Raw genomic sequence first — 16,881 nt, 5'->3', positions numbered from 1 at the left:
GAAAACATGATATAATGCCACTGAATTATAAAAGGACAAAATTCTAAGAACTTTGAATAAAAATTCAAAAAAAAAATTAGATTTCACCGTTGAAATTTAGGTTCAAATTTAGGAGTTTGGTAGCCATCAATTTTCAACACTTTGAATCAAGCTCTAAAATGATTTTTTTTTTAATTTTTTTCTTTTTAATTTGATATTTTTCATGAAATCTAGTAGTCTATAGTCTTGTATTTTCAATTTAATAATCCATATGGTCCTAACGACCATTAGTAAGATTTGAAATCTTATTAATTTTGTCATGCTAATCTGATTCATAAAGTAAAGGTTTGTTCGGTAATGAATTTGATAAAGTAAGAGAGTTTTGTAATAAAATTACAACTAATAGGTCTACCCGATAAATCTCTCGTCTCGGTATACCTACCAGGTGTAGTTTTGCGTCACATACTTTCTCCGTGCAAAATTTTGAATTTTGCAATTTTGTTTCACAAAAGCAATTCTTTTAACTAGTTAATTTTTGTGAAAATTCTTAACAAAAGATTTTTTTATATGTATAAGAATTCTTGAGACAAGAAATGAGAGTGCATTCTTAACATAAGATTAGAGTTTGCAAAAATTTACAGTTATTAGCAAACACAGCCAAACTCATAATTGACTTGATTGTTGGAATATCATTAGTTACTAGAAAGGAAACTTGGTTCAACTATCATGAGTTCTTAATCACCATAAGTGGAGAGAGAATTAATTCCCACAATTGACATTTTTATTAATGTTTTAAGTTTATTTACAATTTAAAAAAATTCTATATTTGTTCCCTCTAAAATTTCAAGAAAAAACAAAGAAGATAAAAGTTCCTCATATCCAAGTTTCAAACGGTCGACATTGCATTTTATTATCGAGAGACTAATAAGGCTAGTGACTTCTTGGCCTCATTGCTCCCTTCGTATGGTTGTGTTATCATGGAATCAAATGTTTTCCACAATAATCTCAAGAACTTAATTGGGAAGGATGTTGTTGTTGGGCATGCTTATGACCGATTATAATCTCTGGTGGGGGATCTGCCTAACACCCATTTAATTTTCAAAAAAAAAAAATATCTATATGATAAAACATAATTGTAGGTCCTACAATTGTTTTAGTTATAAGGGGACAAACATCTCATCCACCACTTTGTATGGGACACACTTTATTTTTTCTCTATTCACCCCTTTAATTTTGTAATCTTTCTTCTCATCCCCCTTCTCTTTTTTTTTTCAAAAATACCCTTCTAACTATTATTTTTCCTCTTTTAGAACTTTAACCTCCAAGATTTTTTAATAATACCATTCAATTTTATTGTTTGGTTTTTGTCTTTTACCATTTAAGAGTTAATCCAATGTTGAAAAAGATACATTAAAGATAAAATGATGTCAACTATATATTATAATGATTGAAGAACTCGAAGAAGACTAATTTTAGGAAGAAAAATCATGGGCTTTTGACAAGAAATTGAAGACATTAAGTCTTTTTTTTATTAGTTTATTAAGAAGATGGAGGTCAAGGGAGGTATGTCATCAATTTCAAAACATAGTGGTTATCTCTAACATTTATCAAAAAGTAGGTGAGAATGTCTAAATCACCCTAGATTTAAACTTATATCTCGAGCATTATTTAATATTTTTTACCATATTAACCACTTTTGACAAGGTTAAAAGTTTCGAATTGAGCTGATCTTTGATGAAGATAATCTCCTCATCAGATCATCCTCATCAAAAATCAATTCAATCTAAAACTTTTAACCCACATAGGACAAAACACACTGTAAATATATAAGTAGATATATGTGTACACAAATCATGACCCATATATATATATATGGGACGGATCATTGGACATATATAAAAATAATATAATAATTATTATTTTTCAAAATATGGCTTAGAAGTATTGGATTGAGCTGATTTTTATTAAGGATGATCTATATGATGAGAAGATCATCCTTAAAAAAAATAGTCCAATCTAAAACTTCTAACCCCATCCAAAGTAATGTAGAATGTGGACCGTTGATTTTTTACCAATAATTTTTAAATCACTTTTAATGGACTTAGAAGTTTCGGATCATCATCCTCACAAAAAATCAGCTCAATCCGAAACTTATAACCCATATTTTGAAGAACTATTGTTTTTACATGTCCCATGATCCGCCCCTATATATATATTTGTGTGTGTGTGCGCGCGCGCGCGCGCGTGTGTGTAAGTAGTAAGCAAGTAGGTTCAAAGGAAGACCAAATTATTATAAGAGAACTCAACCATAAAAGTGGACTTTTGAAGAGTGCACCACCAAAAATTAATAATAATCCATCCACTAATGGATTGGCACTAATGTTTTTATTATATACTTAAGACCAGCACGATTGAGACATGGTAATTATAGATACAAGTGGATGGGCCATGTGCTCATCCTACTTGTCTCAGTATGTTCTTGTGGAACTCTTGAATATATATGATCTTTGGGGATTGGGTTTGCTATAAGACCTCAACAGTAGGATCTAAATCTGAATCTCGACGATTATTGGATTTGTCAAATTTGATTTTATATACAAAATATAAATGTTCTTCATATATTTATACAAAATATATACTATAATTTAAATAATTTCTCACATTTTATTGGATTGGACATGGTTGATGCAAAACTTATCCGAATGGGTCATTAAATCAGATCCTTATTTCTGTATCAAAACCGAAATATTTGTTCCAGATCCAAAGTGATTGGATCAGGTCTAATCTGATCCATTGACAGCCCACACGAAAGAGACTTGTGAGGCCATGGCTGCAAGTGGACACATGTAAACTTGCACATTAGCATCTGGTTAAAAATAAAAATAAAAAATTATAAAATAAGAGAGTTGCTATTGGCACCCCAACTTTTACTTACTACACCCCAATTAAAAAGTAATAATTAAATGATTGAGAATAAATAAATAAAAGTTAGGGTGCTAGTAGATTTTATATGAATAAGCTCTCTTGTTTTCTTTCTTTTTCTGTGGTTTAAGATTTTATATGAACCCAATCATAATTGTAAACCACTAGTGAAATTGTTTGAATGAGTGTTATAATGTTGAGATTATAATTTTAAGTAAATCTTTGTAATGTGTTGAGTGGTGTGTTTTAATCTGCAACTCAGATATGATAAATAATGAGACGGACTAGTTGCACGCCATTAATCACGGGTTGCACAACCACCTTACAAAAATCTTTTTTTTCTTATGACCACTTTTGTAACCTATTGATTGCACTTCAATTCGTAAACCTTTTTAGGATTTGAAACTTATTCATCTTTGTATAACTTTGAATTCTCTACTCGTGTCATATTTTTTGTAAGAGTTAATTTTGTTCGAGGTTTCTTTGGAGACAAAGTCTTTCTTGCAATATGATTTCAAAACATACAAAATAGTAAACATGGGCTTAGATTTATAACTCTGTTGATTTGACACATTGTAAAACAACTATGAGGGTCTGAGTTTAACCATTCAAATCCAGCTTACCCATCAAAAAACAAACTTAGTAAGCATGGTTTCGAAATAGCTAAGTAATTATTGTAAAAGTTATTGGACCAACATTATTTTTTGTGGGCATGGTGCATGGTTGAGGAAGAAGAAAATTAAAAATTAAAAAAAAAAGAAGAAGAAGAAGAAGAAGAAGAAAGAAAAAGTGTGCAACATTTTTTAAATTATTTTTGGAGTGTAACCATCCAAATGGAGTTCAAAGGGAAATTTTGAAGTGATGGAATGCAATTAGTAGTTGGTGGTGCGCAACTAGTTAGTCCCTAAATAATTTAAGAAATTGGGGTGTAATAAGTACAAGTTGGAGTGCCAATAATAGCTGTCTGAAATAAAATATGTGGAGGAAGGAGAAGTGTGTAACTGCAAAAGCGTCTCAGAAGTCAGAAGTAAGGTCTCTTTAGGGTTCTACAGAGGTGCGTTTACGTATTAGTTGGATTGTCGTTTTTTTTTACTTTAAACTAATAATCGATGTCTCATAATTCTCATTTGATTGTTAGGGTTTCGTAAGTTACGAACCAAATTAGAACCTAGAATTTCCTGCAAAACGAGGAAAAAAATAGGATTTTGAGATCACATTTCACTAAAATGCGCTTTGAGTTGAGTGCGCACCTTTACAACCCATACTCAATTTTCCATTACAAGACTTTTAACTGTTCTGAATTCTGATATTACACCTTCCCAAACATCGACAATGTTCAATTGTCTCTTAAATAGCAAGTAGAATAGAATAGATGATGATCTGTTAATCACAACCATATAATTAGCGGCCCACCGCTTTTATTGGTGCCATATCCCAAAAAAATTATGTCTTTTGATTGATTCTAACCGTTGGTTTGAAGACATTCATGTTGTTTGGAATGAGTTTCTATTTGTAGGGTAATAATATTGGGGGAGGAGGAATGAGTGAGAATGCGTTAATGGTTTTGTCATTTAGAAATTTTCAGTCTAGAGAAAGGGGGTATGTGTTTCTTCTTCTTTTTTTTTTATTGCGAGGGTGTCCAGACCCATAGGCCCAACTAGTTGGGTCAAGGCAGCTGGCATCTTAGAGCACCATATCTTACCCAAATCCCTCCTGCTACATACAATACCCCACAAACCACACATACGAAGTAAGCCAACAGAAATCCCTGTGCAACGGGGGGGGGGGGGGCTTGAACTCAAGACCTCTCCCTTTTTGGAGGGAGGCTCTGGCCACTGTGCCTAACACTCGTTGGTTTATGTGTTTCTATTTTTGTTAGTTGTTTTAGAGTTTTTTGATTAAAAAAATGTCCAATCTACCAAAGGTGTCCAATCAACGAGATTGATGGAGAGTACAAGATTGTGGCCAAGCCTCTTACTAATAGAATGAAAGAGGATTATGGCATTGGGTTTTTTCTACATTCCAAGACATAAAAGGTAGAAGAATTTTGGATGGAGTGCTCATCGTCGGAAAATTTATTTGCCTAGAATATATACATAGATGAAGTGAGAAGAGAAGAGAAGAGAGAAAGCTTATGCCCATGTTAGTTGGAATTTCCTGAATATGGACCACTGAATGTGGGATTTGGGGCCAGATGGTATTGTTGGACAAAGACTTGTGTATCTAATCATCCTTTTCCATCGTGGTCAATGGATTTCCAATTATTTTCTTCAGAAGCTCTAAAGGTCTTCGATAAGAGGATTAGCTATTTCTCCTTTTCTTTGTTGTGGTAATTTAAGCCTTGATAAAATTATCTTCCAAGACTAGAAATCTCAAGCTTATTGAAGGTTTCAAGTTTGGGGGAATACTGTAGAAATTACCCATATTTAGTTCTTGGATGATGTTATTTTCTTTTCCAACGCTTCCGTTGAACAAGTAGAAGCTTTGTGATGCATTCTCTTGTACTTTGATGAAATCCTTGCTTCAAGTTATTTTGGTTTAAAACCAAGTGATTGGTGTGAGAGAAGTTGAAGATATTGAATGGTTCATATCTTATATGGGATGTAAAAGTAGTGATGCGGGACAAAGAAGGAAGAAGATGAAATAAGGGGGGTAGGGACTCTGGTTTGGAATTGGGTTAAAGATTTAGACTACTATAGGGTTACCTTAAAAGTTTAGGATAAACCTTGAGGGTTTGGTTAGAGGGTTTAATTACAACATTTTGCAATTATTATTAGGATTTTAGGTTTATATGGTAAAGGAAAGGGTTAAAGGTTGAGGTTTGTAGGCTAAGGATTAAAGATTAAGACAAAAAGGGGTTTCATGAATTCAAGAATCAATAATCAAGAACAAGAAATTAAAAGAAAATCTAGAGAATAGATTAAGATTGGAAGAAAAAGAGAAGGGATAGAATCTTAGAATCACACCAAGAAGGATGAAGAACTCACACCAAAAAACTTCATTGAAAGAAACTAATTCTTTATTTCATCAAACTCTCTTTGTAAATAAATCCTAATACAATCTTTATATAAAGAAAATTCATCTAAGAATCCTAATAAAACTAAAATACCAAATAAATTAATTAATAAAATTCTAATTTTAATAGCTTGATCTCTCCTAAGTTTTCAACTCTTATAAATTTAAATAAAAGACATATTAATGTTACCAAACTTCCTCCCAGACATTATACTAAGATGGTGGGCTAATAAAATATGAAAATAAACCCAAAAATATAAAAATAAAAGTCCAAAATAGAAAATTAAATAAATATAAATCTACTCTTGAAGTATTGATATCTCCATCAAGTAGACTGCTTCAAAGTATCTCTATCATTCTTTGGGGAGTAAAGTATAGATCTTTAGTTATTCAAGATCAGTGGAGATAAGGTTTCTAAAAGACTGGCTATGTGAAAATAGATGTATCTATCCAAAAGGAGTAAAATTTAACTCATAAGAAATATTCTCTCAAACTCGCCTTCTTACTTTCTTTATCTTTTCTCTACTCGTATGAGTTTAACTAAATATCAAGAAAGTGGTGCAAGATTTTTTGTGGAAAGGCTCAAACAGATCATCCAAATTCCATATAGTTGGGTCAGTTAAAATTTGCCATCAGAAAAAAAAATAAAAATGGATGGTCAGTTTTGATTTTAGACACTCCTTGGGCTAGAAATGTGTAGCCTGTAGAAGGAAGTACTTGTCAAAAAATACGGAATATTTGTATCACATTCAAGAAAAAAGATGTTGTCTTGGTTTTAGACATTTCAAAGATATGAAGGTGATTTTGTTCCCATTGGCCACCCATAGGATTTATCCCAGCTTATCTGGTATATGTGGTTTGTGGGGTATTGCATGTTCCCAAGGGATTTGGGAGAGATATGATGCTCTAAGAGGCCAGTTGCCTTGTTCCCTAGTAGGGCCTACAGGTCCGGACACCGCCACCATTAAAAAAGAAATAATTATAATGTCGAAGGTACACAAGGTCCTTCATAGCTAGTATTTGCTAAAAAGTATACCTGTCCTAACCAAGCATTTACCTATCCAAAAAAAAGGGGGAAGGGGGAGTTTTTGAATGATGCTTGGTGCGGGCGTATACCCCTTCACCTAGCCTTTCCCTTTATTTGCTCATTTACTAATAGAAAAGACGCTCTAGTGTATGACCTTATTGGAGAAGGGAATTTCGTCTCATGGAACATGAATCATAGGAGGAACTCCAATAATTTCATCTCATGGAACAAACTTTCTAAATTTGGACAGTCATGCTTGACATTTTCTACCATTAACCACATAAGAAATGCAATAAACCCAGTAGAGAAGCCAATCCCGTCCAGACTCCTTTCACAATGTGTTGTGTCTTTCGGAGGGAATGAATTATCCGTGTATTCAAAGGGAAAGAGATGCCAATCCCGGAAGTGATCATCAATGACAATGTGATTGTGTTCTTATTCTTTTTGTGTAAAGCCTTTAAGAAATTTAAAAGGTATTTTTTAAGAATTTGTTGTTTAGGTGGGATCAGATGTGTTCCGAGCTCTCTTAAGTAGCTTAGTTGTGCTTTTGATGTCTTTATTTTTGTTCTACTTTTCTTGAAGGAAGGTCAATCGACCTCCTTTTTCTTCTCTTTAATAACATCTCTAGTTAAGTTTCTGGTTGTGTTGTCTTTTTCAGCCTTATCCTTTTGGTCTTAAACTGGTTGATAAACGGTGCTTGTGGTGTAGGCTCCCATAATTTTGAGGTCAACCCAGTTTATATTGACATGGGAAACAAGCCTGTGAAGCAAGAGAAGGAAGAGAAGCAAGAGATTCTTGTGAAGGTTGTACCTCCACTTGACCGAGCATTTGTTCGGTGGCTTGCTCGAGATCTCGAAAGAATTCATGGCTTTACTCCCAAGAATCCAAAAGCAATAAAACCACCAGAACATTATATTGAGTATATGCACTTAAATGGTTGCATGGAGTTGAACTTGGATGATCCTGATCTTGCTCACCTGTTTAAGTGAGAACTCAATATATTCTGTATACGTGCACTTTTGAATTTGAACAATATTTTGAGACTCCAATCCATCTTATAGCATCTCTTTGTTTGAAATATTCTTTTGATCTCACATTTCCGATTAAAAATGCATCCGTCACAATATCTCAAAAATTGGAGTAAATGCTATCTAGCTAGCTTCTTTTTTTCTCCCATTATTAGGCGTCACTCTAGATCCTCTATTCTTGTTTGTTGAGTTTTGAACTTTGCAACTCAAAGAGACTCTTTAATTGCAATAAGAGTCGTGCTGGAGTAACATTGAAATTAACATCGTTTGGGACATTAGTGTGCACAGAATCATAGATGCTTCTCACTTGTATCTCAATGAATAGTATATATGGTTCTAGACACATCCATGTCAGCAATGTCTGAAATGATGTCAATTTCAATGTTTTTTTTTTTGGAAGATTAAGTGGGTTAAGGCCAGACCCAAACCAGCTACAACCTAAGGAACCGCCAACCACTACGATCCTTATCAAGGATCAACAAAAGATCAATAGGAGAAGAGTTACAATCCAACACATGGCAGCCAACAACGGGTTGCAGCGACGCAAGAAAGTCAGCAGCCCTGTTAGTTCTCTGAACACGTGGGAGAAAATAATTTCATGGAAAGATGAAATTAACCGATGTTACATCAGCATTATCCTTGCAACTATCAACAAATATGGTTTAAAGTTTGATAACATATTTTGACCAAGACCACAATGAAACATTTACCCTTAGTTGTTGTGTTCTAGTTAGATCTTTTTTTCTCCTTTAATTTTGGTTGTCACCTTGACTACCTTTGTAATTGCCTTTTATTTATTTAAAAAAAAAATTTGATCCTCGAATTATTGAATGTTAGAGATCATCTTGAAAGATTGAGATTATCCTTGAATTTTCTCTTAACCGAAACATCGTGCCATGGCTAAGATTTTAAATCTTGCGTGTATGAAGTCCCTACATTTCTCTCTCTTGAAGTTCTTTTAAGTTATTAATTGCATACTTAATGAACCAACCAACCACATTTTTATTTACCAACTTGTGTTCCATCCACTAGATGTGCTTAAACAAACGGTTAAAATAAATTCCTCTTTTGTAACATTGTAATTATAATTAGCAATGTTTGGGTTGTTTTAAAGGATTAGGGTTTTTCCTTCTTTTAGGTCTGGTGAGAGAGAGACAGAGAGGGAGAGGTGGTGTACAAGGGTAGTTTGGAATTAATACTTGGGTTTTTTCTTCTTTTTTTTTTTTTTTATTATCATTTTTTTTTATTATTATTATTCTTTGAATCTTCATAGTAAAGCAGAAGATAGAATGTAACACCCCAGATTTTTTTTAATGTGTATCTTGAGGAAATTCGTAAGTTAACAAACCATAAAATTTGTACCGAAAAATTAATCAAAATAGACTATAAGTTCGCGAAAATCGGAATTCAGGATATTCTTTTTAATTAAAACAAAATTAATTAAATAATGATCGTTACATCCTTTTAACATTATAAATACTAAAACTCACGAAATGTTTTAGATTTCTTCATCTATTTCTCAAGTTCTTTTTTTCTTAAAGAAAATCCTAACCTCCCTCCATCTTTAACCTAGGTTTTCATTTATTTCGAGCCTCCATTGGACGACGGCCATAGAAGATAAAAACGTTCAGATCATCACTAACCTTCGAGGAGAAACAAAAAAAAAAAAAGTTAGGACTTTTGACAGCATTCGATACGAAATCTTCAACCCAACTCGATCTTTTGCGTTTTTCGTGGATTTTAGTCATAGATCTTAGGTATGAAACTTTTGAACATTTCTAATAGTCATAATTTTCTTTGCATCTAGATTTTTATCAAAACCTAAATATTTTTATGTAAAATAGGTAAAAATATTTCTTCTTTTTTTTTAAATCCATAATTAGCATAATTGATTCGATGTATTATTCGTTATTCCACGATGAATCTTTGTATTCTTTTTGAGTTTTTCAATTGAAGAAAAATCGAGTTTTGAAGCCAAAAACGCAAGAGTATGAAAAAATCGTAGAACTATAGAGAGTTATGTCAGTGCCACCAACGTCCACCGAATGAGTTTTTTTGTTGCCACCAAAAAACCCATCAGTCCCACCAACAAAAAATCTTTTTGCCACTGAAAGTTGAAAAAGTTTAAATAGAAATATTTTTGGATTTCAACCAAATTTAATTATTTTCTTTTAAATATCATTATAAAAAGATTTCAATATTTAAAATTGTTTAAAACTTCATTTTTAAATTCCGAAATATATTGATAAAGGATATAGATATTTATTACTTTTTAGTCATTATTTATTTTAGAATTTTATGTTATGACAAGATTTGTGATTATGTAGAAAGTATAGTATGATTTAAGCATTTTGTTATTATTTACATTGACAAACTTACATATATTTCTAAAAGTATTAGAATGAATATTTAAGTGACCTGTTGGTTTGAAATATTTATTTCCTATTAGGTAACTCTCCTATTACTCATCCTATCATTCACCATTTTAATTTTGATGGCTACTGTGGAGTTAATCTTGAGGAATAATTTTCGAGATAGTACTTGAAGTTCATTTCTGACAAGTTGCACTCCCCGTCTACCTAAGGATGATCTTAGAGTTTATTTATTTGCGTTATTTTTATGAAATTTATGTATTTTAAAATTTTGTAAGTGAATCATAAGTTAGAATTAAAGTTATTTCCGCACTCTGATATTCTTTAATTATATATTATTCTTTTTTTATTGTCATATTATTATTTTTATCACTATATAATCATATTTATGTTAATATCATGTTTAGATAGTATTTTTAGTGCCTTGGATTCTAACATAAAATCATGAGGATTAATGTTAAAATTTGGAGACATCACATTGGATCCACCTATAAATGTAGACATTGTTGCCGAAGCACATAAATCTTGGTCTTGGTCTTTTTGATTTATTTTTTGTTTTCTTTGCTTATTTTCTTCATGTTCGTGTTGAAAGTATCTCCAAATTAGCAGATTTGGTCAACACAAACACCAAAAGCAGGAAAGAAATTGTAGAAAAGAAGATATTCGGTATGACAAAGAAGACATTCTTTCCAAAAACAGGGAAATATATGTCCCCATGTACTTATTTCCGGATGTTGCTGCTTAGTAAACTCTTAGAAAAAAGATATAACAAAACAAAACCTCTCAGAACAATCCAAATGACAAACAGATACACCACGCAGATTCGTTTTCATATTGCTGCGAAAAACTCTTTGCTGCCCTTTGGGTCTGGTTTCATGGACTTATCACCAGGCTTCCACCCCGCTGGGCAAACCTCATCTGGGTTCTCTTGGACATACTGCAAAGCCTACACAGAGCATATGCAATTAAAATAGTATGAATTGAAGAGAAATAACAAAAGTTTTGTCGATTACGTTCCTACAAAATGTTTAAAACCAACCACCCATCTTTTTTTTTTCTTTTCTCGTTAGTGTATAAGATTACCTGAAGCGTTCTCATAGTCTCGTCAACACTTCGACCAATGGCAAGATTGTTAATGGTGCAGTGTTGAATAATTCCTTCCTTATCAATGATGAAAAGTCCCCTCAATGCAATGCCCTGTTATATTTGAACATTTAAAAAACTCAATGCTTCGAGGTATAATCATAATGATAATCCATAAAATACAGGAAACAGCTTTATTAGTGTGCCATCTTATAGTATATTTTTTAAGGATCAAAATGGTAGTGGAAATGAGAATAAAATTACCTGGTCGGGAATCAGAACATCATAAGATTTTGAAATTGATTTGGTCACATCAGAAACTAATGGATACTTTAGATCACCAAGTCCACCTGACTTTCTATCTGTTTGGACCCACGCAAGGTGCGAGAACTATATGAAATTTAATATAAGATCATCAGGTTAGATAAGAAATTTTATGTTTCCAGTAGAAGGGGAAAAAAAACAAGAAATTAAAATTGAATGAAAATTAACAACCTAAATACATCATACTGTTAAAACAAAGAACTGAAATACATCATCTAAACATATCCCAGATACGTGTACAAGAGAAGTAACTATTACTAAGTTTAAAAAATATGTGCATGCACATGAACACTAAATACTGAAAATATTATGGTCTAACACACACAGGCATGGTCGTACACTAAATACAAGATGGGAAAACATTACTGTCATTGAGAACTAGACAACACAATTCTCTGATGTACCAAGGAACAACAAAACCAAACCTATAAATGTGGATATTCTATTTAGTCACATTAGAGTCTGTCTCCTCTTACTAATTTCATGACGACTTAGATGAAATTCTTGGAATATTTCTTCCCTTGAGAATTTCAAGCCGGATAGTTGTTGTCAAGGGAGCAATAAACTAGACACTTTGAGGGCCAGTACCTTGATTTTCAACCACTTGAGTCAGTAACTCACATTCACAAAACTCACTTGTATCTAGTTGTACCATTCACATATTAAAATTTAAGATACTCCTCCATCGCAAGTGCAAATTATTTTTCTTGATAATTGTAGCGGACCCATTTTATCCACATCACACCAACATATGTATCAATGGAAAAGGGAATACGAAGAAACCTGGCAGTTTTCTACCATAAATTGAGTCAATATGGTGATGCAGTTTGTTAATAAAGCAGTGAAGTTAATATTCCACCATGTGAACTCAAGGGGATTGACTGCTATCATTTTTGTTATTGGCAACAGATCAGATATTATGTTGCTACAAGCAAACAAGTCAAGAAGAATGATGATCCACCAGTATGCAAGATCATAGTCCAGAAGATAACGCAGAGGCAACCAACACTCTAGAATGGATTTCGGAGGTACAAATCTACTCATTCCATAGTTTTCATCCTGCCCAACTGAGTTTAGCTCAAGAGAAATACCCATATTATGGACAATGTTCACCCCAAGAGAATCCTCCATACAAAGGCTCGAGAATTCACCAAACTTAACTTCATTATTAACTAGAGAAGATGAAAAAGTATTTTCCTGCACCCAATTGTTATTTTTTTGCCATATAAAAAGCTTAACAATCAATTTTAGAAAGCATGTATTATTTTTTTTTCTATAGGTATTTAGAAAGCAAAAAATCTGTACTTAAAACAGTAAGAAAGTAGGAATGTACATTGGATCAATGAAACTCTGTAAGGATACAGGGCAGAAAAGTTTACAACCGAGCTGCTGCTTATAGAAGGACAACATTCATCAGTCATATCAAGATGATTAGTCATGACTAAAGACTCAGACTCAGCCACATAGAATGGATATACCGTGCATGTTTCACATCTTTCTATTTAAAAAAGAAAACTTGCTTGTTCACATACTACTCAATGCACCAAGAGAAATAGTTTGCTTGTTAGATTGATAACGCCAAACTTTTCAAAAGAAAGCTTACCACACTGTCAATGGAAACGCCCAATATTTCTGTATTTAATTTCTCAAAATCCGAATACCGGTCACTGAAAGCAGTAATCTCTACAAAAAGGAAGACAAATGGAAAGAAAAAAACAATTCAGCCTTCCAGCAAATCTAATCTCTAAACAATATCCTTCTAAACTCCAACTTACCAGTGGGGCAAACGAATGTGAAATCCAGTGGGTAGAAAAAAAGGATTACATATTTCTTGCCAATGTAGTCAGACAGCTTCACCTGGCACAACAAAACCATCAAATAGGAATTAGCTTCACATGCAAATGATTAATTGCATCTGACTTTCTGGTGCACTAGCACGTTCCAATTGTTATAGACCCAAAACTAAAGAGTTCAATTTCAAATAAACAAATGCAATCAACTATGATGAATTCACACATTTAATTGAATGCTCCAGCTATGGATATTTCCTTTCCTAAATATAAAGACACTATCGCGTTTGCAACCTAGTCTAAGTATTAAAAAAAAAATGATTTTCATCAATGATCAGAATTTGAGGCTGAACATCATTTCTCATGGGAGAAAATAGGGATCTGATTTGATACAATACCAGATCGTTCAGGATTAACCATGTCCTGGTCCAATAGGAACCAAACCCAATAATATGTGCATTGATGATAAACCATTAGTTTAGTTGTTTCTCAATCATTAGGGAGATTTGGTCTCATTTCCTCTTCTTGTTCTGTACCCTATGGGTCTTCCCTAGGTCTTCCTAGTCCTATTCCAATCTTTGTCTCAGTATCGCCGAAACCTTATCCCAAAGGTTTGTAAATGACAAATGTAATGGCCGTAATGAAGGTAAAAGCCTAACCCCGTTATGTTCAGGCGTATAAGCCCCACCATGATAAGCTCATTTTAGTATTTATAATAGTTGCCATTTTGAAAATAAGCTCTTTTAATAATGGTTTAGTGCAATGCTTGTTTTGAAAAAATAATGGTTTAAAATATAAAAAGTGGTCATATTTTGAATTATTTAAATCAACAGTGATATAATTGTGTCATAACTATTTTAATTAGTGGTTTAAGTTTTCACAGTTCAAATTAGATTACAAATTTTGGATTTAAATAATCATTTAAACATGTTTAAAACCTTTTAACATAAATTGTGGGTCATGCCTCTATAGCATAACATCATTATACCAATCATAGCAGTAAAGCCAGCCTACTGTAATGCCATTATGACAGACCTTGAAAACCTTAGTAGGTAAGAAGTCCTAAATTCTTTAGGAGAAAAAGCATCCATGTGGTAATTCAAGTGGCAAAACTAGACCACTTCACCACATTGGTTGCATTGGCAAGGTGTATTGGGACAATAATGCATAGATCAAAAGGATTGCAAATATTTTATAGGGAATAAATTAAATTTCACCAAAAAAACAAAGCATGTAGCATTTAAAATAGAGCAAGAAATGAGAACATGTAGCATTATCAGAACGGTGATTTATTGATTACGAATGAAATTCTATCTATGCCCAATCAGTCCTGTTTCATATGATATACCTTAATGAACTCCTGATCAAAAACTGCTTCGGCTTCAAAATCGGGTGCCTTATTTCCAACCAAAGGAAATTCACCACTCTGAGCCAAGTACAAAAAAAGACAAAGGATTGTCACACATTGAAAAAGAGGAATAATTTTCAATAGCAATACATAACTTAGGGGAAAGTAACTAAAATGCAAACATAGATATAAACAGCGTGAGAATGCTTAAACAGTTTGTTCAATTGGATTCGTGCTTCTAATATAGAGAGATATCAATTTTCATGTTAACATTGTATGCCCACCGCTTTGTATATTTGAAAGGATTGAAAGCAGTATTTTGACCTAGGAATTTTTGTTAGAAAAGGATAGGGAAAATTCTCAAAATGATAGACAAAAATTCCGAAAACAGTACTATTCATTTTAATTCTGGAAATGGAAAATTACTGTTTTAGGAATTAAAATATTTTCGTTATGGCGGAAAAAGGGAAGCAGATCCTCTGTAGCACACAGTTCCTATAGCACACTGTAAACGGTTGAGAGAGGTATTTAAAAAAAAATTATCATCTCAACCTCTTATGATCATGACTTAGATCTGATTTAGAAACAAAATTAATCAAGAAACTTGTTTTTTGATGCAGATCCATGTCTTTTAAAATGAACTGCTACTGAACTCCAGATTTTAAGTGTGAGATCTAATTTTATCGGCTGATGTGGCACTCTCTCAACCGTTAGAAATTTGCTACAGGATTACTACAGGAACAGTGTGCTACAGAGGATCCGCTTCCCGGAAAAAAAAAATCCTATTCTATAAAACAGCAAATACTTTCCCCATTTTAATTTCAGTTAAACAGTTTTTTTTTAGTTCTTTTTTATAAAACTGAATTTTTTTCCCACTTTAATGAATATTTTAATTCCAAAAACGGTAAATTACCGATTTCAGAATTAAAATGAACAGCGTTCCATTTTGGTAATTTTCAGCGCATGTTTTGGTAATCACCCACAAAAATATTCCTACAATGAGCATTTTAAATCCTTCCAACAAAGCTAGTTACGAGCAGAAGACTTGGAATAAATATAGAACAATAGATGGAGATGTGGATCACGCTGGACAAAAATATAGCAGTTTCAATGGAATAACTTTTCAAGGAAAAAAAAGTTGCTTTCTTTGGGTATCAAAGCCTGCATGAATAACAAATCATTTACGCCTACGGGATTGAGGCACTAAATTCACACATTGCATGAATAAACTAAGCATTGAACCGCAATTTACATATGCTCTAGATTCCAAACAAGAAAAGCTAAATCTCAAGTTTTAGAGGATAAAAATGAGGCTGAATTACAAAAGAAGCCATCTTAGCGAGCCAAATCTAATACAAACATATAAATCCCAACCAAAAAACCCTAATTCAGCAAAAAAAAAAAAAATTAAATTTACAAGCTAAGATGCCATAAACACACATTTCAAACCGAAAGAAATGTAAATATAAAACTATAAATATGAAATTAAATTACAGCTTTAACGACGAAACTCCTTCGAGAAGAAGATCCTCGAGTGGAGATGGGACGAGACGCATGAAATTGGGAGGGTTTCTTGAGACCATTGAAGGTTTTGGAAATAGTTAGCGTTTGAGAAAATGGCTTGGAAAGAGGCAAAGATGCCATGGGATTAGCAGATTTGCAGTAGAAAGAGTTAGGGTTTGGAGAGAAGATGGTGGAAGGAGATGAGAACGCCATGGTTCACTCACTCTATCTCAGACTCTCTGTAGTTTCTGAAGCGGAGATAGAGAGAGAAATGCGTGGATATCGAAGAATCTTTAAATATCGAAGAATCTGCTCCACTGATTTGAGACCGTTTGATGTCAGAGTAAGGGTATAATCTTGTAAATATCCGAAAATGATCTTTTTGTATGACTTTTCTACCCTCGGAACTAGGGATTCATGTGGACCTTATATTTTACTAATGTTTAAGATGTCTCCATAGAGTTTTAAATTGGTAACATACCCCTTGACC

General features: G+C 33.0%; 2 protein-coding genes across 3 annotated transcripts; one reads left to right on the top strand and one right to left on the bottom strand.

The window, feature by feature from the left end:
• Window positions 1–3,800: 3,800 nt before the first annotated feature.
• LOC147400134 (aspartyl/glutamyl-tRNA (Asn/Gln) amidotransferase subunit B) lies at window positions 3,801–8,023 on the top strand. 2 transcript variants are annotated; one of them, XM_086445743.1, is made up of 2 exons: window positions 3,801–3,955; window positions 7,652–8,023. In XM_086445743.1, the coding sequence occupies exon 2, from the start codon at window positions 7,690–7,692 to the stop codon at window positions 7,930–7,932; it is 243 nt and encodes an 80-aa protein (XP_086301869.1). In that variant the 5' UTR covers window positions 3,801–3,955; window positions 7,652–7,689; the 3' UTR covers window positions 7,933–8,023. The 2 variants fall into 2 exon arrangements, with proteins under 2 accessions (XP_086301869.1, XP_086301868.1); XM_086445742.1 differs by having other exon boundaries at window positions 3,856–3,955; window positions 7,602–8,023.
• A 2,989-nt stretch (window positions 8,024–11,012) lies between these two features.
• Window positions 11,013–16,678, bottom strand: LOC147400133 (2-Cys peroxiredoxin BAS1, chloroplastic). The gene is made up of 7 exons (XM_086445741.1): window positions 16,383–16,678; window positions 14,889–14,966; window positions 13,526–13,607; window positions 13,354–13,433; window positions 11,691–11,816; window positions 11,427–11,540; window positions 11,013–11,289 (listed from the first exon to the last, which is right to left on the bottom strand). Exons 1-7 carry the CDS (start codon window positions 16,602–16,604, stop codon window positions 11,173–11,175), a joined length of 819 nt encoding a protein of 272 aa, XP_086301867.1. The 5' UTR covers window positions 16,605–16,678; the 3' UTR covers window positions 11,013–11,172.
• Between the last annotated feature and the right edge of the window lie 203 nt (window positions 16,679–16,881).

This window comes from Akebia trifoliata, chromosome 6 (genome assembly GCF_017979445.1).
Source record: "Akebia trifoliata isolate Shusen 1 chromosome 6, ASM1797944v1, whole genome shotgun sequence".
NCBI classification, from domain to species: Eukaryota; Viridiplantae; Streptophyta; class Magnoliopsida; order Ranunculales; family Lardizabalaceae; genus Akebia; species Akebia trifoliata.
This window is presented reverse-complemented; position numbering and strand designations above follow the sequence as displayed.

What these genes read in the sequence shown, in the direction of transcription:
- LOC147400134 (XM_086445743.1), top strand. Translation starts at nt 7,690, where the DNA reads ATGGGAAACAAGCCTGTGAAGCAAGAGAAGGAAGAGAAGCAAGAGATT.
- LOC147400133 (XM_086445741.1), bottom strand. Translation starts at nt 16,604, where the DNA reads ATGGCGTTCTCATCTCCTTCCACCATCTTCTCTCCAAACCCTAACTCT. An exon ending in GGAGTTTCGTCGTTAAAGCT is followed by an intron (nt 14,967 to 16,382) that starts GTAATTTAATTT and finishes TACTTGGCTCAG; the next exon opens with AGTGGTGAATTTCCTTTGGT. An exon ending in GCGTTTCCATTGACAGTGTG is followed by an intron (nt 11,817 to 13,353) that starts GTAAGCTTTCTT and finishes AATTTCATATAG; the next exon opens with TTCTCGCACCTTGCGTGGGT.